The sequence below is a fragment of the Caretta caretta genome, chromosome 8, assembly GCF_965140235.1.
Source record: "Caretta caretta isolate rCarCar2 chromosome 8, rCarCar1.hap1, whole genome shotgun sequence".
Taxonomy (NCBI): domain Eukaryota; kingdom Metazoa; phylum Chordata; order Testudines; family Cheloniidae; genus Caretta; species Caretta caretta.
Window position 1 is genome coordinate 91446079 of NC_134213.1, and position 25463 is coordinate 91471541.

Genomic DNA, 25463 nt, shown 5'->3' on the forward strand with positions numbered 1-25463 from the left:
AGCATTGGCAGGCACTCCAGTTAAAAGATAGGTTTCAGAGTAACAGCCGTGTTAGTCTGTATTCGCAAAAAGAAAAGGAGGACTTGTGGCACCTTAGAGACTAACCAATTTATTTGAGCATGAGCTTTCGTGAGCTACAGCTCACTTCACTTCACTTCAAGATAGGAAACAAAGGGTAGGAATAAATGGTGAGAATGGAGAGAGGTAAATAGTGGTGTCCCTCAGGAGTCTGTACTGGGACCAGTGCTGTTCAACATATTTATAAATGATCTGGAAAAGGGGGTAAACAGTGAGGTGGCAAAATTTGCAGATGATACAAAATTACTCAAGATAGTTAAGTCCAAAGCAGACTGCAAAGAGTTACAAAGGGATCTCACAAAACTTGGTGACCGGGCAACACAATGGAGATGAAATTCAGTGTTGATAAATGCAAAGTAATGCACATGGCTGTTGCTTTTCAGTTCCACTGACAACGGTGGGAGATGGTAGTCTGGGCCATCTGTGCAGAGGCCTTTGTCTCCTGGCACCTATTGGACTATGGGCATCACATTTCCTGCAGGAACCATGTTGACAGAGTCTCTTCCGTGGGCTGCTGCCCCAGAACTTCCCTAAGACGGAGGAGGAATCTGGTAATTAGACGCTGAGTCAGCATTAACTTACTCACTGAACTCCTGCAGGGTTGAGGGAGATAATATTGTAGGCCTGGGCCAGCCTTAGACAGTTGTTCCCTTCCAATCCATGGAGCCTGTGAGGCCAACAGGGCTTCCACATAATTGGCAGAGAATGATTCCATGTGGAAGACACACTCTACTCACCACACAAACCCCTGCCTGTATCCATCTGGCATTTGTTTTCTATGTCTGCAAGAAATTAAGGTCCATGATCTATCCGTAGTCCTTGACATATCACTGTGTTCTTTAACGACTTTCACTCTGTGGTACATGACTCGGTCTGAAAATTCTAATTCTTCATTTTCCAGGAGGCAGAAGGGTCACGTGATGTCTAGAACTCTGCTTTTTTATGAACTTGATCTCATCAGCCTTTTGTATAAGAAAACTTAGTAACAGGAATACACGTGACGTTTGGCATACAGATTTTTCAGTTTGTAATATTCATATTACTATTACTAATGCTCAGGAGAATCCAGGAAATATATACTGCATTGCACAAACATAATTTAAAAGCAGTTGAATGGATTTAGCTCAAACCTTCCGGAAAAATCCACTTTTGGACTAAGACCAGAGAATTCTAGCCCATTTTTTTCCCCTGAGGAAATTCTGAATAACTGAGCATAATGGTTTAGAAAAGCTGTCCCCACTCATTCTGGGCTAGACCAGTTACCCTTAGTACCAGGCCAGTTGATTAATCCGAACACCATGACTGTACCTCTCTATTTGCAGCATTATAGGGATTCCCTATAGTAAGAGGAGTTTTTGGCACTAATAGAAATACTGAGGTACAAAGTCTTTTTCTGAGACCAAATGGGCAAATTTGCAAGGGTGACTGCTCTAAAGCATCCACCAACAGCAAACACTCATAAGGTACCTTTGGGTGGTTACATATATGCAGCTAGCATGGAATTGTTATTGACCCACTTTTGCCTAAAGCATTTTCCTTGTCCCATTCATATATCCAAAGCAACTGACCTAAATTGCCATATTCAGAACAAGCACAAATGACAAATTGCCACTGTGGGGGAGGGGTAATGACAGAGGGGAACATTTCAATTTTTGCTTTGTAATACAACAAGGTGAACTGGAAAGAAACAACTGGAATCACCTCACAGCTATTTGTATTGCCTCTCAAATAAAGCAACAGCAATGAAGCAAGCTGTGAATCAAGTTCTGGATATGTTTATAATATTTCTGGAGTCCCTTCAGATGATTGGATCACACTTCCACTAGGCTAGGCTCTTTAAAAGAGAACAGCTTTTAATAAGTAGTATTTTATTGAAACTGGCACCAGTTTCATGAAAAGGAACTCAAGACTGATCTGCTTTAAAAGAGGCCAGCCATAAACTGTAGGGTCACTTGGTCACAAAGAACGTAAAAAAACAGATCAGGCTGAGAGATGAGGCTGAATTGTTTTTCCCCACTAGCCTCAGCAATGTAACTTCATTTCTAGTTTTTTATTTTGTGGTCCAAGTTGTAACCCTCCCTTTAAGATCACAGACCAAGGGATGAAACTAAAGGATTGAACTCAACAGTAACATATATATACCTGTGACATAGGGAATAATATTCTCCCATACTGAGATATAAGCTTCTGCGGTAACAGCGGAATGCCTGGTAGCTGGATGACAATGCTGAGCACACATGTATAACAACTGTTGATCAGCTGTTAGTACAATTAAGCCTGTGGGCAGAGATGGGCACATGGCACATACACAACAGCTTAAAATGGTTAATTTTCTGGGGTCAGCTTTTCTTGTTGAGGGGTAGGGCTTTGTTTTTGTTCTTTAAGCTTTAAAAAAACAAACACGATACTGATCTCTCTATTGAACTGCACCTGCTGCATCAGTGATCATAGTGTGTCAGATACTGCCCCCCCACACACACACTTGGAGAGATTATGCAGAGGGCGGGACACAGTGTTGCCTACTCCACATAGCGGAAAGTCACCAGAGAAACTCTGAAAAGTCGCTAGATGTAGCTGTTTAAGCGCTCAAAAGGAGTCAAAAATGTCACTAAACAAAATTTCTAAAGAATTCAACAGAGAATTATACACACACACATACAAAACTAGGCAAGTATAATCACAAAATCATTCACAAGCAGCGCAATAGTGTTAATAAAATCCATTCCATGTTCTTCTTACTACATTCTGCTGGACACCAAGTCAATATCATTACATCTCAATTGAGCATCCCCTTGGAAGGAACTGCATTCCAGGGCTTGTTGGGCTGGGATCACTATAATCTGCAGGCGAGGAAAAGAAGTTTGTAGAGGCTATTAAATATTTTGCTAAAGCCAGGCGCACTTTGGAGAGAGCAACACATTAACCAGGGCTTGTTTTTAGCCAAATTGCGCTGCTATGTATTGTAATAGGTAGCACACCTTGTGATGCAGGGAAAGATGACTAATGAAGCAGGCAGGGTTGGGGAGGCAGGCTAGCCAGTGAGGAGAGCCACATGGATTGAAGGTGGGGTGGGATGAGACAGGGCCATGTGCCCCAATGGGGTGGGGGGCAACGTGCCTCCTTACTACAAGATCAAAGGAGAAGCTAGCTTGATTTTGGCTCCCCTTTACTACTTTCCCTGGCTTGGCCTGGGGTTAGCTGCCCAGCTGTTTTCAGAAATCAAACCCTGGAAGCAGGGGGAAGGGATCTGGCTAGCAGCTTCTTGTTTTTAAATCTACTTTCTTGGCTCCCATCAGCGCCAAGCTCAGGTCAGGCGAATGCCCCCTCCTCTATGGCTCCGGGCCCTCCCTTTCACTAACCTGTCGGCTCTAACCCAGACTGGCAACCGCAGCCAACCTGGGTGCCCGTCTCATCCCACCCCACCTTCCATCGTGTGGTTCTCCTCGCTGGCTAACCCGTCCCCTCTGCCCTGTCCACTTTGTTAGCCAGCTTTCCCTTTATCACAGGGTGTGCAGGGAGAGTAGTAAGAAGAGCATGGATTTCATTAGCACTACTGAGCTGCTTGTGAATGATTTTGTGACTATACATATTGGTGACTTCTTTCTCTGAATGTCACTGTAATTGGCAGTAGAAGTCGCTAGATTTGTCACTGGTCACTTTGATACTCATTTTCTTGCTAGTAAAACCAAAAAGTCACTAAATCTAGTGATAAAGTAACTAAGTTGGCAACCAGGAGAGGCAGTTGTACAAATTTCAAACGGAGTGCAGACTTCATCGTGTAAAGTCATACCAGTGCTGCAACTCACAATTTTCATAAGTGCTAATTTTCATAAGATTCTAAGGCCATAAGCAGGGCCGTCCCTAGCTATTTTGGTGCCCTAGGCAGCCCCCCACCCCAGGCCTCCATGAAGGGGAGCAAGGGGAGGGAGCTGGCCGCAGGCCTCCGTGGGGGACGGGGGCTGGCCACTTCCTGTGGGAAGTGGAGTGACCTGGCCCCAGCCTGCTCAGCTCCCCTGGCTCCCAGGCTTGGGGGGGGGGCGGGGGAAACCGTTTCCCAGCACTTGCCGGCGGCATGGCTGGGAGCCAGGGGAGCGGAGCAGGCTGGGGCCAGGTAGTGCAGGCCCGAGCGCTTCTGGAGTCCTCAGGGGAATGGGGGTGGGGCTGGGGTGGAGCAGGGGCTAGGGCCAAGGAGAAGAGGCAGGGCAGGGGCTGGAGCAGCACGCAGCTGCGCAGGGCACCAGGAAATTGGTGCCCCAAATTTCCTGGTGCCCTACGCAGCTGCATACTTTGTGTATGGGTAAGGATGGCCCTGGCCATAAGGGACCACTGTGATCATCTAGTCTGACGTCCTGTAGAGCACAGGCCATGAGTAAATGGATTCATAGTTCTTTACCATAGTCCTATGTCAAAATTGTGTAAAGTTGTGATGGGGATCTCCGTACTGTGGACATCTGTCCCTTAGGAGCTAGATTGAGCCTACCAACTCATTCCACCTAAGCCACTGAACAGCCATCAGAGGATTACTTTCAGTTACCAACCTGAGCAAGATTTGAAACAATCTCCTGAGCCAAACAGTTGCATCTCTTTGATACAATGGGGTAACTGCACTTGGACTGTGATTTTATTTGCTTTGATAATATAAACCCAAAACCTAAGAATGGGTTGGACCACATTCATTTGCAACTTTTAATTGCTGAGTTTGACACATGCAGCATGTATTTTCTGTAATTGCTTTGGAAGAAATTATACACTTTGCTTGCCTTTTAGATTCAAGGCAATTCAAGGCAAAGTCTTTAAATGACTGTGGCACAGTCTTATTTGGTTAAAGTTTTTTTCTGTTCTTTCCAACAAGTACAGGTATGCAGACCCTTTTCACCACTGCAAAACCCCCTTTGAGATATTACTTATAATATCCACTGTAAAACTAAGGTAAAGGTCAATAGTGTCCCAACATATAGTAAATTATAATTCAGAATGTACCAGAAATAAGTCAGTCTTATTATGAACTAAGGTCTCACTCCTGCAAGCAATTCATATTTGCAAGTATCTGCACCAGTGTGGAGCTGTATCAAAATCATTGGCTACAATGGGAGTTGCTGGCTGCTTGATTTTTTTGAATAACTATCGAGATACCTAAATATGGATTTTGGAGCCTAGCTTTAGATAAAAGGAGTACTTATGGCACCTTAGAGACTAACCAATTTATTTGAGCATAAGCTTTCGTGAGCTACAGCTCACTTCATCGGATGCATACTGTGGAAAGTACAGAAGACGTTTTTATACACACAAACCATGAAAAAAAATGGGTGATTATCACTACAAAAGGTTTTCTCTCCCCCCACCCCACTCTCCTGCTAGTAATAGCTTATGTAAAGTGATCACTCTCCTTACAATGTGTAGGATAATCAAGGTGGGCCATTTCCAGCACAAATCCAGGGTTTAACAAGAACATCTGGGGGGGGGGGGTAGGAGTGGCTAAGTCATTATGCAAGGTAACCTATTTCCCCTTGTTTTTTCCTAACCCCCCCTCCCCCCCCAGACATTTTTGTTAAACCCTGGATTTGTGCTGGAAATGGCCCACCTTGATTATCATACACATTGTAAGGAGAGTGATCACTTTACATAAGCTATTACTAGCAGGAGAGTGGGGTGGGGGGAGAGAAAACCTTTTGTAGTGATAATCACCCATTTTTTTCATGGTTTGTGTATATAAAAACGTCTTCTGTACTTTCCACAGTATGCATCCGATGAAGTGAGCTGTAGCTCACGAAAGCTTATGCTCAAATAAATTGGTTAGTCTCTAAGGTGCCACAAGTCCTCCTTTTCTTTTTTCAAATTCAGACTAACACGGCTGTTACTCTGAAACCTAGCTTTAGACACCTGTTTCTGATGAAGTTTGCCTCCCTCTTCATGAAGTTTGCAAAACACCCACCAACCAAACAAAAAGCCCCAAGCAGACTGAAAGCCTGGTCTGACACCATGAATTTGGATTTTTGTTCCTCGGGGAAGAAAAACAGAAAGCTGCGGAGGAACATGTATATTCTTGACAGCGGTTTTCATAGTAAACAGGGACTCTTGTTAAGGATTTTGCCACAGACTATATTAGGTAATGGAGGTGCATCACCTCATCAGACCAGAGGAAAGGGGAGATTGTCACTTGGCATTGTTAAGTGTTGCTGAGCTGAATATATTCAAGACACAGTCCTTGGCTGGTTCCTAAGAGGCTAAATTGTATCCGAGGGTGTTAAAGGTGACTATTTGGGGGAACTGCTGACTAGATCTCAGATCCCCTATCAGCTTTCTAAGCTGGCTGTAGTTGGGTTCTCTCACTTTCATAGCCAGAAACCAGGGGAATCTCTTCTCAGTTTTCATCCACTTCAGAGTCTCATAACAGTTTTTAAAAAGAATTCCCGATGCTTGTGTAATACCACACCTTTGCATGGATCATCCGCAGCTGAAATTGAACCTGGAACCTCAGGATCTTGAAGCATGAGCTTCTACAGCCTGAGCTATGGGATCCAGGTCTGTTAACTGAGGCAGTACCAAGCTTATCAACCTCTGTATATGGCCTCACCACCACGAGAAGGGGCAGAGCACCATACTGTCTGAGTGTAGATTACATGAGCATATGAGTCACAGGTGGAAAAGCAATTCAAGCCATCCCCATCCACAGAGCAACCATTTTTGGCTTAATGGCTTCAACAGTATAAAAGTAGTTATTAGTGTCTGAAATCTTATTATTTCAACTCTCTTATCACTATACTACATTCTGATGAGTTACATTCAGGGTGTCTCTTTCTTCTTCAAAAAACAAACCTATTACAATTTTAAGCAATTTTTTTTTAAAAAAAGCACTGAACAGTAATACCGGTCCATTTCACTTTAATAGCCTCTCATGCTTGTTATTAGCATTGTATAGAAGGGTTATTGTATCACCAAATGTGGCAAAGAAAGATCAATTTATATAAATTCTTTCTTTAAAAAAGAAAGCTATCAGGCGGGGCCTGGGTGGGGAGTACCATACAGCAATACAAGTAATTGCACTTTCTGAGGACCTGTTTACATGGCATGGCAAAGTGCGCCAGAAGGGTGTGATTTGTAAAGATCAACTAACCTGTTGCACTCATGTAAACCCTTCTGGTGTGCTCTGTTTGAAACAGGAATGTATTAACACAAACTAGGTATCTTTTAGAGTGGGGGGTCTACATAGAGCAGCTAGAGTGTAACATGTTAGAGAGGGTTACAAATCACACCTGTCTGGTGCGCTTTGCTGGAGCCAGGTAGACAAGCCCTGAGACATAAAATGTAAAAGAAATTTTGTATAATCAAGAAAAGGTACTTGCACTATCATGAGATAGAAAACAAGGCCATTATCACAGAAGAATTTAGCTTCGTTGTTCTCTTCACAGCTTTTTGTTTTAGCAAGAGAAAGAAAAATTACATATGCTAAACCAAAAGGCTATGCTAAGTGAGGACTATACCCAAATTATAATAGTGCCATGTGACAAACAGGCAATGCATCAGTATACACAGTGTAAACATCGGTGATTTTGGTTTATTAACAACATCTAGCCTTTTATCAGTTTAAATAATACTTTTAAATAGAGTTAACATTGCTTTTAGTGACCAATTTGATTAAAAGGAGGACTGGACGATTTTGTTTGACTCATTCAGGACAGCCAGCCGTTTCAGCACTGCACACAGTTAGCATCAGGTCCTAGCCTTTTCATGTGATGACGGTGGGGCCAGTGCGGCCAGTTCTTTCATGGAGCTGTGAAAGCTTCAGTGCAATACCAATGAGAGGAGCCAACATGACCTGCCGAAAGGAGAAAGAGAGATCAAAACCACTGACCAATGGCATGTTACCGCTTGAACCTTTAGGGCTCATTCTCTTCTAACAGATTGTTGGACGTTTGATCTGAGGCCCTAAAACACAAGTCTGAACACTCATTCACAACAGATTGGAGTACTATTATTTCAACGCTGTGAAACGTAGCTGCTACACAACCAAGACAAACTGTGAATTCGGCCCCAGATAGGAAGATAGATGTAGTAATTCTATGGAACTTTACAAAGTGAACTAACAAATATTGCTACTTTGGTGACTTCTATACTTCTCAGTTCTATGCTGTTCTGAAATCATGATTTTCTTATGTTCCGCAAATGGCAAATGATACTCACTCAACCACAATACCCCATCCCCAATATAACCATATTATTTCCTTTTTTCTGGCTTAACAAGTTGTCTAAAAGAGTTCAGAGACATTGACGGGAGAAGTTAAGAAGGCGCACAAAAGAGGTTACCACCATTTTTTTAATGGAACCTTGGAGAAGGTACATTAAAACTAGTGCAGAACATGACAACAGATTCTGTTATCTCAGGGCTGCAGTCTTCCACGCCCCATGGATTTTTGGGGATTTGTTTTGAAATATGTATTTCCCAAATGTTGTTCTGATCCTTGGGGATTCAATTCTCCAATCAAAAGTATAATTCAACTTTGAAGCAGTGCCTTCCCCAGCTTGTAACCAAATACTCAACCATGCTACGTACCACTTAGATAGGTAGACAAAATAAAATGAAGTTGTGGAGGAAATTGTGATGAATTCTGAATAATAAACTACTTGCTCCATATGGAGTAGAGAGATTTAGGGAACTGAGACACCTGTTTCTGGAATAGTTATCACCTCATAGTCAGAGGGGCTGGAACAATTTGCACAGTGGGAGAACCACTGAACCAAACTGTAAACCCTGTATATGATGGAAACCACTTCAAGCCAAAGGGTGAGGCAGCACCCCCAGTTCCAGCACCTATGCTCACAGTGGCTCTCTCAGTCATGCTCCCCTCAAAGGGAACTTTGTGGAAAAGGGAGAGCAGAGTGGTACCCAAAGCCTGGATACGACAGTTACCTGTGGATCTTCATATATTTTTGGAGCGTCTTTCTCGTAGCTATCAATGTACAGTCGCACAGTCGCTCCAGCGCTGCCGGTACCACTTAGTCTGAAGATGATGCGAGAACCGTCAGTGAAGAGGAGCCTTAAACCCTAGCAAGTGCACATGAGAACAAAATGAATACACGCTCATTCATCTGCCTCTTCAGATACCTGATGTACCTTCCAGCAAACCTGTCATGTCATTTCTCCGGTCATTCTTCATCAGAGGGCAACAGAAGTTGCCAAGAGCACCCTGTTTGTTCCTCTTACCCCGACTGACTATGTGTCCCTCCTGAGCCACTCTTGAGCAGTTCCTAGATGACAACAGCTTTTGAATCCAAAGTATCCTGAAGACCCTAGTCCTATGACTGGCTTGGGAGCAAGAGACCAACTCTAATTCTCTGCATACCAGCCTGTCACGCTACCACTGCACTTCCGGGCAAACTCCATTTAAAGAAAATAATTCAAACATTTTAAATGCAAAGTAACAATTCTCAGTGCCTTTGTCCATTATTCCTTTCCAGTTAGTATGCCTCTTTCCCCAGTATGCTGCAAACCGGACCCATCTACAGGACAATTTTATTTAAATAACTTGCATAGTACCGGGTAACTCATCTTGTATATATTCAATAGCTCCTTGACTTTAAAATGCTGGAATTCAGTCCTTAGCTACCGCTGCTCTCTGACAGCTGCTGCAGCACTGCCTGCGTTCTGCAAGATGGCAACAAAGCAACAGGATCAGGATATAAAACAAACGTATTTGCCCTTTGGAATCACTAACCTATAACTAAAGGTTATGGACCTGAGCCATGCTTCATCTAGTTTGAGCCACTCTTTCTGTGCAAAGCAGCCCTAAGCCCAGCAAATCCAACTCCTGAAGGATCTCCCCTGCACAGAAAAATCCTTAGGTAGGGCAAAGTCATCATCATAGCTCTTATACCATCTTCCATCGAGCTGGTGGAATGGGGCGAGGCCAGAACAGGTCACCACTGCACTGTGGTGATCCCTGGCTGCCCTAACAATGTGTTGGGGCCACTGTCAGTTGGGTCAGGTTAGAACAGCCTTCAGGCCCTCTCTTCCTTCAGCCCCTCCTTGGCAGCACCAACCAGAAGCCAGGGTCTGGCCTATAGTTATAAAACGCATGTAATTGGGGGGGGGAAGGGGGGCGGGGAGGTTTTTAATAGCGGGATAAAGCTTTTGGCACAAAGGCAAGGATAACCTTGTTGAAATTTTAACTGGAAATATCTAGTCAGAACCACATATTCTTCAAAAACAGCACTGCAAGTTATAGACAAAAGTAGTTTTCCAGTCTCACCTGGTTTCTGGAGATGCTTCCATCCACAGGATCGCTGTATTCAAAGTTATCAGCTTTCTCAACAGTGTAAACTTTATCACCAGCTGACAGCTGCTTCCCCACAAAGGAACGGTCGAACATCATGGTTTCTAGCTCCTTCATCATTTTGTTAGCTCCGTCTGCGTCCACTTCCTCATAGTCATATCTAGAACCAGCCACGGTAGAATGAAAAGTTAGGGAGGCTTTTTTGTGGTGACAAACAATGTTTTGGGAGCCACCCGTTTAAAAATATCTTGTTTGACTTAAAGGTTGGGTTTAGTCCCTTATAAATGGCCTCTGCAGTTCCAGGCACCCAAGAGTCTTACAGCCGGTTAAGCAAATCCCACAAACAGTAACAAAGGAATCCGCTGGAGCGGGTAAATTTAGCAGTTATAGAAGTAAAACCCAGCACAGCGCTGGCTTCAGGTATATCGGTTCTTGGTATGTCAGTGCTGCCAGAGGCCCCCGCACTAGGAACAAGATGTGCTACATGCTGCACACCCTGTGCAGCTCTGTCACTGAAGAGGTTACAAATTAATTTGCCATTTGTGGTCTCAATGCAGATGCTAGTCTAACAGAAGATAAAAATCCTGCCTAAAGATCAATACCCAAAAGAATGTGTTGAAACAACATACAGGCGTCAATCTAAACTGGGCAGAAAGCAGAGTTAAGACTTAGCCCTGGTCTACACTAGGACTTTAGATCGAATTTAGCAGCGTTAAATCGATTTAAACCTGCACCCGTCCACACAATGAAGCCCTTTATTTCGACTTAAAGGGCTCTTAAAATCGATTTCCTTACTCCACCCCTGACAAGTGGATTAGCGCTTAAATCGACGTTGCCGGCTCGAATTTGGGGTACTGTGGACACAATTCGATGGTATTGGCCTCCGGGAGCTATCCCAGAGTGCTCCATTCTGACCGCTCTGGACAGCGCTCTCAACTCAGATGCACTGGCCAGGTAGACAGGAAAAGAACCGCGAACTTTTGAATCTCATTTCCTGTTTGGCCAGCGTGGCAAGCTGCAGGTGACCATGCAGAGCTCATCAGCAGAGGTGACCATGATGGAGTCCCAGAATCGCAAAAGAGCTCCAGCATGGACTGAACGGGAGGTACGGGATCTGATCGCTGTTTGGGGAGAGGAATCCGTGCTATCAGAACTCCGTTCCAGTTTTCGAAATGCCAAAACCTTTCTGAAAATCTCCCAGGGCATGAAGGACAGAGGCCATAACAGGGACCCGAAGCAGTGCCGCGTGAAACTGAAGGAGCTGAGGCAAGCCTACCAGAAAACCAGAGAGGCGAACGGCCGCTCTGGGTCAGAGCCCCAAACATGCCGCTTCTATGATGAGCTGCATGCCATTTTAGGGGGTTCAGCCACCACTACCCCAGCCGTGTTGTTTGACTCCTTCAATGGAGATGGAGGCAATACAGAAGTAGGTTTTGGGGACGAAGAAGATGATGATGAGGAGGTTGTAGATAGCTCACAGCAAGCAAGCGGAGAAACCGGTTTTCCCGACAGCCAGGAACTGTTTCTCACCCTAGACCTGGAGCCAGTACCCCCCGAACCCACCCAAGGCTGCCTCCTGGACTCAGCAGGCGGAGAAGGGACCTCTGGTGAGTGTACCTTTTAAAATGCTATACATGGTTTAAAAGCAAGCATGTGAAAGGATTACTTTGCCCTGGCATTTGCGGTTCTGCCTTTGCAAAAGGTTTCTGGGGAGGGCAGCCTTATTTCGTCCTTCATGGTAGGACACTTTACCACTCCAGGCCAGCAACACGTACTGGGGAATCACTGTAGAACAAAGCATTGCAGTGTATGTTTGCTGGCATTCAACCAAAATCCGTTCACGCGGTGGGAGGAGGCAAAATGCGACCTTGTAACGAAAGCACATGTGCTATGTATGTAATGTTAACTTTCAAGGTTTACCCTGAAAGAGTGTAGCCACTGTTTTATAAAATGTGTCTTTTTAAATACCGCTGTCCCTTTTTTTTTCTCCACCAGCTGCATGTGTTTCAATGATCACAGGATCTTCTCCTTCCCAGAGGCTAGTGAAGCTTAGAAAGAAAAAAAAACGCACTCGCGATGAAATGTTCTCCGAGCTCATGCTGTCCTCCCACACTGACAGAGCACAGACGAATGCGTGGAGGCAAATAATGTCAGAGTGCAGGAAAGCACAAAATGACCGGGAGGAGAGGTGGAGGGCTGAAGAGAGTAAGTGGCGGGCTGAAGAGAGTAAGTGGCGGGCTGAAGACAGGGCTGAAGCTCAAATGTGGCGGCAGCGTGATGAGAGGAGGCAGGATTCAATGCTGAGGCTGCTGCAGGACCAAACCAGTATGCTCCAGTGTATGGTTGAGCTGCAGCAAAGGCAGCTGGAGCACAGACTGCCACTGCAGCCCCTCTGTAACCAACCGCCCTCCTCCCCAAGTTCCATAGCCTCCACACCCAGACGCCCAAGAACACGGTGGGGAGGCCTCCGGCCAACCAGCCATTCCCCCACAGAGGATTGCCCAAAAAAAAGAAGGCTGTCATTCAATAAATTTTAAAGTTGTAAACTTTTAAAGTGCTGTGCTTAAAGTGCTGTGTGGCATTTTCCTTCCCTCCTCCACCACCCCTCCTGGGATACCTTGGTAGTCATCCCCCTATTTGTGTGATGAATGAATAACGAATGCATGACTGTGAAGCAGCAATGACTTTATTGGCTCTGCAAGCAATGATTAAAGGGAGGAGGGGAGGGTGGTTAGCTTACAGGGAAGTAGAGTGAACCAAGGGGCGGGGGGGTTCATCAAGGAGAAACAAACAGAACTTTCACACTGTAGCCTGGCCAGTCATGAAACTGTTTTTCAAAGCTTCTCTGATGCGTACCGCGCCCTCCTGTGCTCTTCTAACCGCCCTGGTGTCTGGCTGCGCGTAACCAGCAGCCAGGCGATTTGCCTCAACCTCCCACCCCGCCATAAACGTCTCCCCCTTACTCTCACAGATATTGTGGAGCACACAGCAAGCAGTAATAACAGTGGGAATATTGGTTTCGCTGAGGTCTAAGCGAGTCAATAAACTGCGCCAGCGCGCCTTTAAACGTCCAAATGCACATTCTACCACCATTCTGCACTTGCTCAGCCTGTAGTTGAACAGCTCCTGACCACTGTCCAGGCTGCCTGTGTACGGCTTCATGAGCCATGGCATTAAGGGGTAGGCTGGGTCCCCAAGGATACATATAGGCATTTCAACATCCCCAACAGTTATTTTCTGGTCTGGGAATAAAGTCCCTTCCTGCAGCTTTTGAAACAGACCAGAGTTCCTGAAGATGCGAGCATCATGCACCTTTCCCGGCCATCCCACGTTGATGTTGGTGAAACGTCCCTTGTGATCCACCAGAGCTTGCAGCACTATTGAAAAGTACCCCTTGCGGTTTATGTACTCGGCGGCTTGGTGCTCCGGTGCCAAGATAGGGATATGGGTTCCATCTATAGCCCCACCACAGTTAGGGAATCCCATTGCAGCAAAGCCATCCACTATGACCTGCACATTTCCCAGGGTCACTACCCTTGATATCAGCAGATCTTTGATTGCGTGGGCTACTTGCATCACAGCAGCCCCCACAGTAGATTTGCCCACTCCAAATTGATTCCCAACTGACCGGTAGCTGTCTGGCGTTGCAAGCTTCCACAGGGCTATCGCCACTCGCTTCTCAACTGTGAGGGCTGCTCTCATCTTGGTATTCATGCGCTTCAGGACAGGGGAAAGCAAGTCACAAAGTTCCATGAAAGTGCCCTTACGCATGCGAAAGTTTCGTAGCCACTGGGAATCGTCCCAGACCTGCAACACTATGCGGTCCCACCAGTCTGTGCTTGTTTCCCGAGCCCAGAATCGGCGTTCCACAGCATGAACCTGCCCCATTAGCACCATGATGCATGCATTGTCAGGGCCCATGCTTTCAGAGAAATCTGTGTCCATGTCCTGATCACTCACGGGACCGCGCTGACGTCGCCTCCTCGCCCGGTATCGCGTTGCCATGTTCTGGTGCTGCATATACTGCTGAATAATGCGTGTGGTGGTTAATGTGCTCCTAATTGCCAAAGTGAGCTGAGCGGGCTCCATGCTTGCCGTGGTATGGCGTCCGCACAGAAAAAAGGCGCGGAACGATTGTCTGCCGTTGCTCTGACGGAGGGAGGGGCGACTGACGACACGGCTTACAGGGTTGGCTTCAGGGAGCTAAAATCAACAAAGGGGGTGCCTGTACATCAAGGAGTATTTCAGGCAGGACTGCACGGAGGGTTCCAATAAGAAATGGTGCACCTAAGTTATCGTTGTTATTGGAACAAGGAGGTTAGCCTGGCCTCTGATTGATACATGGCTAGATTTACCTCGCTGCACCTTCTCTGTGAGTGACTGCAGTGTGACCTAGAGGAATGAGTCCCCTAGACAGGGGAGGAGGCAAATGAGTACAAAACAAATCTGGTCTATTTCTTGTTTTGACCCACTCCATCTATCTTTTACATCTTTGGCTGGCAGCAGACGGTGCAGAAGGACTGCATGCCATCCACATCTCATGGCTGCTCGGCAGAAGATGGTACAGTACGCCTGCTAGCCATCCCCATCTCTTGCCTGCCTGGCAGAAGATGGTGCAATACGACTGCTAGCAATCCTCATCTCTTGCCTGCCTGGCAGAAGATGGTACAGTACGACTGCTAGCAGTCCGTATCGCCTGCCTGCTCACCATAAGACGGTTCAATAGGACTGACTGCAGGACTAAAGAGAATGACCTGGTCAAGTCACTCCAAATGTAGTCCCTGCGCCCATGTCTGCCCAGGCGCTCCCAGCCGACGCGGCCAGGAGCACCTCGGACACGATGAGGACGACTACCAGTCGTATTGCACCGTCTGCTGCCAGAAGGCAAGGGGTTACTGCTACTGTGCAGCAAAGCCGTACCGCGTCTGCCAGCACCCAGGAGACATAGGGTGACGGTTACCTGAGCGGGCTCCATGCTTGCTGTGGTATGGCGTCTGCACAGGTAACTCAGGAAAAAAGGCGCGAAATGATTGTCTGCCCTTGCTTTCACGGGGGGAGGGAGGGAACGGGAGGCTGACGATATGTACCCAGAACCACCCGCGACAATGTTTTAGCCCCATCAGGCATTGGGATCTCAACCCAGAATTCCAATGGGCAGCGGAGACTGCGGGAACTGTGGGATAGCTACCCACAGTGCAACGCTCCGGAAGTCGACGCTTGCCTCGGTACTGTGGAAGCGCTCCGCCGAGTTAATGCACTTAATGCACTTAGAGCATTTTCTGTGGGGACACACACACTCGAATTTATAAAACCGATTTCTAAAAAACCGACTTCTATAAATTCGACCTTATTCCGTAGTGTAGACATACCCTAACAGTCCTGCATTTTAAATTTACCCAGAGATGCTTTGATATTCATGGCACGTAAAACTGAACTGCTGAGATATCGAGAATGCCCTAGAAATAACAAAGCTGAGTTAAGGACAGAGAAGCCATCCTAGTTGTGGAGGTCAAGGTTCTCCCAGTGTAAGTAACACACTTCACAGAGTTTTGGAGAAGTTTTCAGTATTTAGCAGTCAGGGCACTTGACCCTTCTTAGCATTCCCTCCCTTCTGTCCCAGGGCTGGGGACTGAGCACATTCTGCTCTCCGCAAAGGGTCCTGCTTCATCATGGTGAGCCATCACCTGGCTCTTCCCTCACCTTGTGAAGAAGTTCCGCCCATATTTCTGCCAGTGATCTTTCAGGATGTCCTCCACGCTCTGTTTGCGGACAGCTATTATAGACAGCCACGCCAGGACAGCCCACAGCCCGTCCTTTTCACGGATATGATCAGAGCCTGCAACGTGCAAAAGCAGAAACAAACTGAACAATTTCCTTCACTTGAGAGGTTTCAGAGGAACAGCCGTGTTAGTCTGTATTCGCAAAAAGAAAAGGAGTACTTGTGGCACCTTAGAGACTAACCAATTTATTTGAGCATGAGCTTTCGTGAAGTGAGCTGTAGCTCACGAAAGCTCATGCTCAAATAAATTGGTTAGTCTCTAAGGTGCCACAAGTACTTGAGAGTTTGCATTAAAGCTCTCGTCCATCAAGCTGCCAACCACATAGATTTAAACAACGCATATGACAAGTTTTAAATACTACACCCTCTGGATTATAATATTTACAGAGCTCATCATGTATTTAAACAACAGTTAAAAACAGAAGATAAATTAATTCCCCCGCCAAAACACACACATTTTGGGAAAGGTCTACGGCATATGTTATACAGGAGGTCAGATTAGATGATCACAGTGATCCCTTCTGGCTTTGGAATCTATGAACTAGACATATAGGGATAGATTTTTAAAACAGGTATTTAGGTGCCTAGTGGGATTTTCAAAAGTACCTAGTGCACCTAAATACCTTCAAAATACCTAAAAAATCCCACTAGGTGCCTGAATACCTTTAAAATTCTGTCACGTAGCTCCTTAAACTGGCTGGTTTACCATTGAGGAGTTATACTGAATTGCACTGCTGCACTTTAGTTACACTGGGGTTTTATTCTGATGGTACTTTACAGTTACAACAAGACAGCCTAGAGCATGTAGAGAGGCACCCTTTTCCAGCAGGTGTACACATCCACATGAAGGTCTTATACAATGTATCCACTCATCCCTGGAATAAAGTGCTTAAGTACGAAATCTGAAATTCTGTCATCTTGCATTATGCAGAATTTTTTAGGTCGTGTCTAGATTCTGATTGATTTAAGAAGGTACATGTTTGTTTCCATTTTATTGGACTATATAATTGCCATATGTAACGTCCCCTCAGCAGTTATACGTGACCCACATGCTCCTTCAAGCTCCATATTCCCCTAGTAACTTACAATAAAGAGTATTTCATTCCTTTTTAATTCTTTGAAGTGAATTATGTGCTAGATTGGCAACCCTGGGCATGCATCCTCTTTTTATCCACAAAGCAGATACAACGCAAGCAGTGTTAGTGCAACCCATGTGATCCTGCCTTCTGCATCAACCCTGCCAGCATGTCGCTCTGTAGGGAGGAGAGGCTCCATGGCCATTGAGTCATAGAATCATAAACCTTTCACTCTCTCGCCTGCTCTCAAAAGATGCCAGTTATAGTGTGGTGCGCACTCTTCTGGGTTGGATGGAAACCACCAAGCCATTTCACATGGGGCATCTGATGACAACAATTTTAGGACACTATTCATCCGACACCACCTGAAAATCGCTGATCTGGAGACCATCCCACAGCCTACTAGCAACTCCCTAGGCCATCCAGTTCTCTTCCTTTCTAGGTACTGTCATTTACTTCAATTCTGGTGCTCTCTCATACATTACCCACACACTAGGGCATTTGCATATAGGTACCCAGGGCAATGACTCAAACATTTTACTTCTGATAACGGCCAAGATTTCTTTGCACCTTTTATAGAAAGGCCCTGATTTTTCCAAAACTGTCCTTCTCCCTCTCATCCAGAGAATAGCACTTGCCCTCCAAAAACATCATCATCGGTACAGACAGGCCCAGAACTGCAGCAAACACCCTTCAACCAGAGGCTCATCCATGATGCAGCTTGTTCAGCCACCAGAAGTCACGGCCAGACAACTGTGATGCGTTCACATCAGAGGCTGATGGCACTTCAGACAAACAGCTGCCACTACAATTCCCAACCATATGCTGCTTGACATTAAGTACACGATTAAGTCCATCCGTATTCAGCAAACTCTCTAAGCACATGGTTAAGTGCTTTGCTGAATCAGGGCCAGAGAGAGCAAGATATCTTTTATATGACTCAGATGCTGATCTCCTGCATAGCAATGAAGACCCTGAAGATCAGCATTGCTAGAGGAAGGAGGAGGACTCAGATGTTATGTGATGGATGCAGAAGAACCTACATAGTTCGCCTTGAAACTTCTCTTGGAATATCACACACTTTGCACCACGTTATCTTATGCAAAGAGAGTTCTATACATTTTAATTTCCCTATGCAAATGGCAGTATTAAGTCACATGCCCACCCCCAATAGATTTACTAAGATATTAATTTTGAATCTCAATTCACCTTGCTTCGACAGTTCAAAGGCAAGAGTTAATTTAACCTTTATAAATCAAACCTTGTTTTTAGAACAGGAAAACCAGGGTCCTATTAAGCTCAGAGATTTAATAGCAACCTGAAACCTCCCCTAATAAAACCACATTCACCAAACCATGTTTCTTCCGAGAAATGAAAACATTTAGAAGGTTTTCCTGACCACCAAGAGTTGAAAAAATACATTTAGCATTGCATTTAATCCCCACGGACCCAATGACCGGCTAGTAAAGGGGCCCTTAAACTTCCTGAATAGGCCTTCCTGAAAGGAAAACTAGCTTTTCCCTGACTCAACTTACCAAGGAACTTTTACAGTTGTGTATATTTTCATCAGTAATTTTTGTAAACAAATTTTGTTTTTATGATTCAGGAAACATTAACTCCTATACGTGAAAGATAAATCCCACCTCTCCAGAAAGAGCTAAACTGTGTTTAAATGCGAGGAATATCATCATCATTGAGATTAGGAACAAAAACTTACCAGTACCAAAACTTTCCTCTCCACACAGAGACAGTTTGTTTGCATCCATTAAGTTTCCAAAGAACTTCCAGCCAGTTGGAGTTTCAAACAAAGCGATCTTTGTAGCTTTGGCCACCCTTCAAAGGCAAGGAAGGTAAGTTATATCACAGCTGGATTGTTAGCACACCCTTGTGAAATGCTGCAACAGTAACATTAGTTGTTATCAAGCATCTCATTTAACATAACAGTGAAGGCAAGTCAGTCCTATTTTTTTTAAATAACAACTCTTTGTATATTTGTCCCTTATTTTATTCTTGTGTTACCTTGGGGTGAGGCGACTGATCGGGAAATGCAGAAGAAGAAGAAGAAAAAAAAACACCTAGCTCCTATGTAGTACTTTTCATCAGCGGAGCTCACATTACTTTACAAAGGAGGCCAGTATCATTATCTCCATTTTACAGATGAGGAAACTGAGGCACAGGGAGGTTAAATGATTTACCACTCGGCAGACCTGGAAACAGAACCTAGTTCCCTCAAGTCCCAGTCCAGTGCTGCCTCCCCTAGTGAATAGGTTTCAGCTGATCATTTGAGTGCAAACTGCTGACCCTCTCTTCTCTGGTGGCATAGGTGCTGGAACTAGGGGGCTGGGGGTGCTGCTGCCCTCTGGCTTGAAGTAGTTTCCATTATATACAGGGTTTACAGTTTGGTTCAATGGCTCTCAGCACCCCCACTACACAAATTTTTCCAGCCCCCCTTTCTGGTGGTTAGTGTCCTCAGTCCCTACTGGCCTCAATGGGTGTTGATGGCACTTAGCATCCCTCAGGACCAGGGTCTAAGCTGAAAAAAACCCAACCGCAAGATCTCAATAGCTTTTGAAACAGTATCGTATGAAAATGGCTTGTAAACATTATTCCCACTAAAGATATTGTTTCAGGCATGTTTGAATATGGTCACTGCTGGGGGACAGCACAATTCACCCACCACGAAAAGGTTTAAAAATGACACGAACAATTGTCAACCCCCATACCCTGAGTCCTACCTATCAATTGCTCCACTGGTAGGCATGCTTCGCGCGAAGCCACGAACGCCAGTGTGCTGAAAGTAAGGAATACTGAAAATATTGGCAGCGATGACAGCAACAGAGTCCGAAGGGTTAACAAAGAACCCATGCTTCCCTAGAATCATGTTCCGATCCTAACGGAGAAGACAAAGGAGGACAATTCAGTTCTAGCTACGACTGTCTGCACTGCCTTTTAAGGCTCGTGCCCTAGTGTTTGTAGCTAGACAGTGCGGTGGGGGTGGGAGGTTCTATAGAACAGCCACATGCTCATTTACCCCATCTCCATCAAAAGCAGCTCCAAAGTCATACTCTCCTGTCTTCATAGACTGGACCAAGTCAGAAGCATAGGTTAAGTTTGGGTCTGGGTGGTGGCCACCAAAGTCCTCTAAAGGTATACAGTTCACAGCAGAATTTGCAGGAGCTCCAAGCTCCTCACACAGGATCTTCTTCACATAGGGGCCCATAACTAACAGAGGAAAGAAAGGGAAACGATTAAACATTTTATTTTTTAAATTAAACTTCAACCAGTGGCACATTCTGTTCACACTATGATTCAGCCAGAGGCTGCTCGTCTACTATAAGAAGATCTTTCCGTTTTAATACACTGGGAGCATATGGGTTTTTTGACTGTAGAGCAAAGCTTAGGCCTGATCCTGCAATGTGCTGAGCACTGTGATCCTGAGGAACTTAAACACAAGTTGTCCAAAGTGTTCAATGAAACTACTCATGTGCTCAACGTCAAATAAGAGCTTAAGTGTTTTGCTGGATTGGGGCTACGGTGACAAGATCAAGCACTTAGTTACTCAATGTGTTACTTATACCGTGATAGCTCCTGGGTGTCCAAGTCCTGGACCAGGACCTCACAGTGCTACATGCTGTACAAAAACACAACAAAAAGAGGTTTCCTGCTTCCCAAAAGCTCCCAATCTATACAGGTCACTGTGATGGCTCCGTGGAACAGGAGAGAAAATGGGAAGGCTGGCCCTAAACATCTAACAATATAGCATGATATTCTGTGTTTCACACACCAATACGCAAAGCAATTTAAAAAAAAAGTTAGCATGGAATTTCAGAGTTAGCATGATTGTGGTGCGAAGAAGATGGAATAAGGGTGCTAAGAATGCCCCACAGAATAAGCTTTACTGTAGCAACGTCATGAGCAGGTTATCTACTAGGGCTCTAGGCACACAAGCCTTCTAAAGCAAATATTTCTCTCTATACTATATAGTTACAGTCTAAGGCTCCAATCCTGCAATCAGATTGAGATGGACAGACACTTTGTGGAGCTCACTTGACTTTACCTGGATTTAAAATTCCTCCTGCATGGATCTGGTTGCAGGTTGGGCTACACCTTTGTTTCGCTCTCAAGAAAATAAAGCCTCACGTTTTAATGAGAGCGACACACCTGAGCAATGCAGCATTTCCACTGGCCACCATAAAGTTCCCCCTCACTCATTTCTTCAGATCACAGTATTTTTATTATGTTAAATACTCAAATCAGACACAAAAGTTCGAAAAATTAAATCTGAAAGATTAAACATGTCTGACGTCCCTAACTTAAATTTTTTCAGTGCGGTTCGGAAGTAACCTTGCTATTAGGGGACGTATTCTATTTACCATGAGATTAGTAGCAAGATTCTTTTGAAGTCTGTCCGTGTCTAATATCATGACACTCTCTTTACAGCAGCAGCTGTCAATTCGCCATCAACTGAGATTGGTCCAGCAACTATGTAGCTGATTCTGCAGTTTTGACAGGCCTGAAGACCCCAGTTAGCTTTTGCTGCTTTCTGCACACTGTCTTGAAACAGTAGAAAGTTAAAATTTGTTCTCTATTCTATGGGCCAAATTTTGCCATTAGACCATAGTGATGCCATTGTCATCAGGGACGCAGCCTGAGTGAGAAGGGGACAAATTCAGTAGTGATGTAAGTGATGCCGTAAATTTCACCTCAACAAGCAGGGGCAAGTTCTACATAGGTGGAACAAAGCCCCTTCTTTAATCTTTCACCTCATCATACTCTCCTCTTGGTTGTTTTCCCTGCTGCCATTTGCCCTTCCTCCTCCACAATGCAGAACTTGCCCCCCCCTCCTTACACAGAGGTGTAATTTACACAGATGTTTCCATCTCCCCAGAATTTGGCTCATCTCTCTAGAGCAGAGGGAGAAAAAACCAACAACCTCCCTCTGAAATACAGCTCTAGACTGCTAGGAGGCGTTACTCCATGTTATATGCAATATGTTTTTGTCCCAGGGTTCTGAGGTTATCAGTCAGCCTCAACACTGACCAACTGGATGTTCAATTCTTTGTCTCCAACTCTTCCATCCAGTATGCCAATCGAGGGGGAGGAAGGCAAAAAACACAAATCTCATTAAATAAGATTTCCCCCCCATGACATACCTACAACTATATCTATTGTATTACACAGGTTCTCACACTGGACTTCATCACTGTGGTATCTGAGCACCTCCCCATAGGGCATTAAGCAATGTGACTAACATCTGTCATGTGTGGTTCATTCTCATCCTCTCCCCAGAGGGAGACTTGTTTGTGTAGTGTAGGGTTTTGTATTTAAATGAACATGTTGCTCTGTGTTTATGTTAGAGAAGGCAAGAAGTGAGTCTTCCACTTGATGTGGTAAGTAGCTCGGTTTATAAGAGCCCCTCTAAAGCTACCTACTCCCCTTTTGCCACCATTACAAATAAAATACTGAAAATTAGCATGTGGGAGTTTGGGGGAGGGGGAAGAAAAGTCAATTACATTCCGGATCCTAAGTCACTCGGGCACTTTTGAAAATTTTTCCCAAAAGCTCTGCTGGAACAAATGAGGATTCATGGTGACGAAAGACGGTGCAATGCACTTCTCAAACAGAGGAAAATAAAAGATAGCAAAAAAGAGTGAGCTAGTCCTTAAATTAAAGTTTCTCCCTCCAAGAAATAGCTAAAAAAAAACTGAGACAGTAATTATTTCATACCTCCATGCATAGCATCTATGCGAATCTTTAGGTTGTTTTGTCCTGAAAGTAGTTCTTTCAGCGCACTGAAATCAAAGATGTTCCTCAACATGTTCGCATAAGCTTCTACTGAGTCCACAATTTCAACTGCAAAGCCAAAAAAAAACAAGCAACGCAACACACTAAGAGACTAGCAATGACTAGACTGATCAGATAGACTAAAATCCTGTTCAAAACCGTAACTTTGCTACTTATGACAACATGATGACATTCCTGAGCGCAAAGGCCCGCCATTCAAAATAAGAAGGCCTTTGAACATCCCATAGTATCAGTTCCTAATAATGGCAATGGAGAAAACCGCCTGAGGTAACAGCACACTTTACAGTCCTACTTTCTAGAAGATTTTCAATATTCCTATATACTACCATTCCCTATTGGTTTCAGCCTAATCAACACAGCCAGAAACCTGAAGGTAAAAGTAGCTCCCAGTACAACTTAATCTCTCTGTTCTTCATTCCAGAGGGTTAAATTCAGCTCTCAGTTACAGTGAGGGTGGAACTTTCAAAAGCATTTACCAAAGTTAGACAACAACTTGCACTAAAAGTCAGTGGGAATCAGACACCTAACTCTCATTTGTACCTTTGAAAAAGGTTGCACCCGTGTAACTGAGAACGGAATTTGGTCCACAGAAAGGCAATGTGGTGGAAAATGTATTATTGCAAAGTCCCAGTGTGCTAACACTGGGGGTTGAAGGAACTAGGAATTCTACCAGGTTCCTTGTTATAAAAATATTCAAATTGTTTCTTTTTTTACACACACACACACACACACACACACACACAGAGTGTGAATGATGTGCAATTAAATCTGAAAAAAAATTAACATTTCATTGCAAGTTTGCAAAAATGGTCTGATTTTACAGAAAACCTGTAACATACCAGATTTTTTTTAAAGTGCAAATGCAGAGATAAAAATCAATTCAAAATTTTAAAGAACACCTGGAAAAATTTTAGATTTTTTTGTGGGAAAAAAATAAGTACAAAATTGCCTATGTTTTGCTAACATATTTTCAAAAGGTACCATTATACTGTAGCACAAATGGAATGATAATATTCATATCCATTTTAGTAGGGCCCAACAGTCTCATTTAAATTAAAGTGAACATTTTTTGTTATGAACTACATGCAATACATGAAAAGAGTGCCTGTTGGAGGACAAAGAAGTGATTCAAACATGGTTCTATAAATACCTATACAGGGAGAAGATATCAGATACTAGAGAATGCTTTAAGCTAGCATACAAAGCCACAATAAGACTGAATAAATAGAATCCAGAAAAGTTCAAACTGGAAATAAGGGTTTCTACAGGTATGTTAGTAACAAGAAGATCAGGAAACATGTAGGATCCTTACTGAATGGGGGAGGCAACCTAGTAACAGATGATGGGGAAAATGCTGAAGTACTCAATGCTTTTTTTGTCTCAGTCTTCACAGACAATGTCACTTCCCAGACTGCTGCACTTGGCAGCACAGTATGGGGAGAAGTTGAGCAGCCCTCACTGGTGAAAGAACAGGTTAAGGACTATTTAGAAAAGCTGGACATGCACAAATCCATGGGGCCGGATGCAATGCATCCAAGGGTGCTGAGGGAGTTGGCTGATGTGATTGCAGAGCCATCTGCCACTATCTTTGAAAACTCATGGCGATCAGGGAAGGTCCTGGACAATTGGAAAAAGGCAAATATAGTGCCCATCTTTTAAAAAGGAAAGAAGGAGAATCCGGGGAACTACAAACTGGCCAGCACCTCAGTCCCCGGAAAAATCATGGAGCAGGTCCTCAAGGAATCCATTTTGAAGCACTTGGAGGAGAGGAAGGTGATCAGGAACAGTCAACATGGATTCACCAAGGGCAAGTCATGTCTGACCAACCTGATTGCCTTCTATGATGAGATAACTGGCTCTGCGGATATGGGGAAAGCAGTGGACATGATACCTTGACTTTAGCAATGCTTTTGATATGGTCTCCCACAGTATTCTTGCCAGTAAGTTAAAGAAGTATGGATTGGATGAATGGACTATAAGGTGGATAGAAAGCTGGCTAGATCATCACGCTCAATGGGTAGTGATCAACAACTCCATGTCTGGTTGGCAGCTGGTATCAAGCGAAGCGCCCCAGGGGTCGGTCCTGGGGCCGGTTTTGTTCAACATCTTCATTAATGATCTGGATGATGGGATGGATTGCACCCTCAGCAAGTTCGTGGATGACACTAAGCTGGGAGGAGAGGTTGATATGCTGGAGGGTAGAAACAGGGTCCAGAGTGATTGGGCCAAAAGAAATCTGATGAGGTTCAAGAAGGACAAGTGCAGAGTCCTGCACTTAAGATGGAAGAATCCCATGCACTGCTACAGGCTGGAGACCGACTGGCTAAGCGGCAGTTCTGCGGAAAAGGACCAGGGGATTACAGAGGACGAGAAGCTGGATATGAGTCAACAGTGTGCCCTTGTTGCCAAGAAGGCTAATGGCATATTGGGCTGCATTAGTAGGAGCATTGCCAG

The 25463-nt window shown here is 44.6% G+C and overlaps 2 protein-coding genes across 3 annotated transcripts in view; one reads left to right on the plus strand and one right to left on the minus strand.

Annotated features, from left to right (window-relative positions):
• Nucleotides 1-6943: 6943 nt before the first annotated feature.
• PGM1 (phosphoglucomutase 1) overlaps nucleotides 6944-25463 on the minus strand; it is a 33738-nt gene continuing 15218 nt past the window's right edge. For both annotated transcript variants that reach the window (XM_048862135.2, XM_048862136.2), the window contains exons 4-11: nucleotides 22932-23057; nucleotides 20236-20426; nucleotides 19940-20094; nucleotides 18922-19037; nucleotides 16050-16185; nucleotides 10326-10509; nucleotides 8987-9121; nucleotides 6944-7894 (exon numbers count right to left, since the gene is read on the minus strand). In XM_048862135.2, coding sequence (XP_048718092.1) covers nucleotides 7805-7894; nucleotides 8987-9121; nucleotides 10326-10509; nucleotides 16050-16185; nucleotides 18922-19037; nucleotides 19940-20094; nucleotides 20236-20426; nucleotides 22932-23057 — 1133 coding nt within the window. In that variant the 3' untranslated portion in view covers nucleotides 6944-7804. The remainder of the gene's footprint in view (nucleotides 7895-8986; nucleotides 9122-10325; nucleotides 10510-16049; nucleotides 16186-18921; nucleotides 19038-19939; nucleotides 20095-20235; nucleotides 20427-22931; nucleotides 23058-25463) is intronic.
• Nucleotides 11367-15849, plus strand: LOC142073058 (uncharacterized). Its single transcript, XM_075131943.1, has 3 exons — nucleotides 11367-11956; nucleotides 12345-12804; nucleotides 15750-15849. Exons 1-3 carry the CDS (start codon nucleotides 11377-11379, stop codon nucleotides 15847-15849), a joined length of 1140 nt encoding a protein of 379 aa, XP_074988044.1. The 5' UTR covers nucleotides 11367-11376.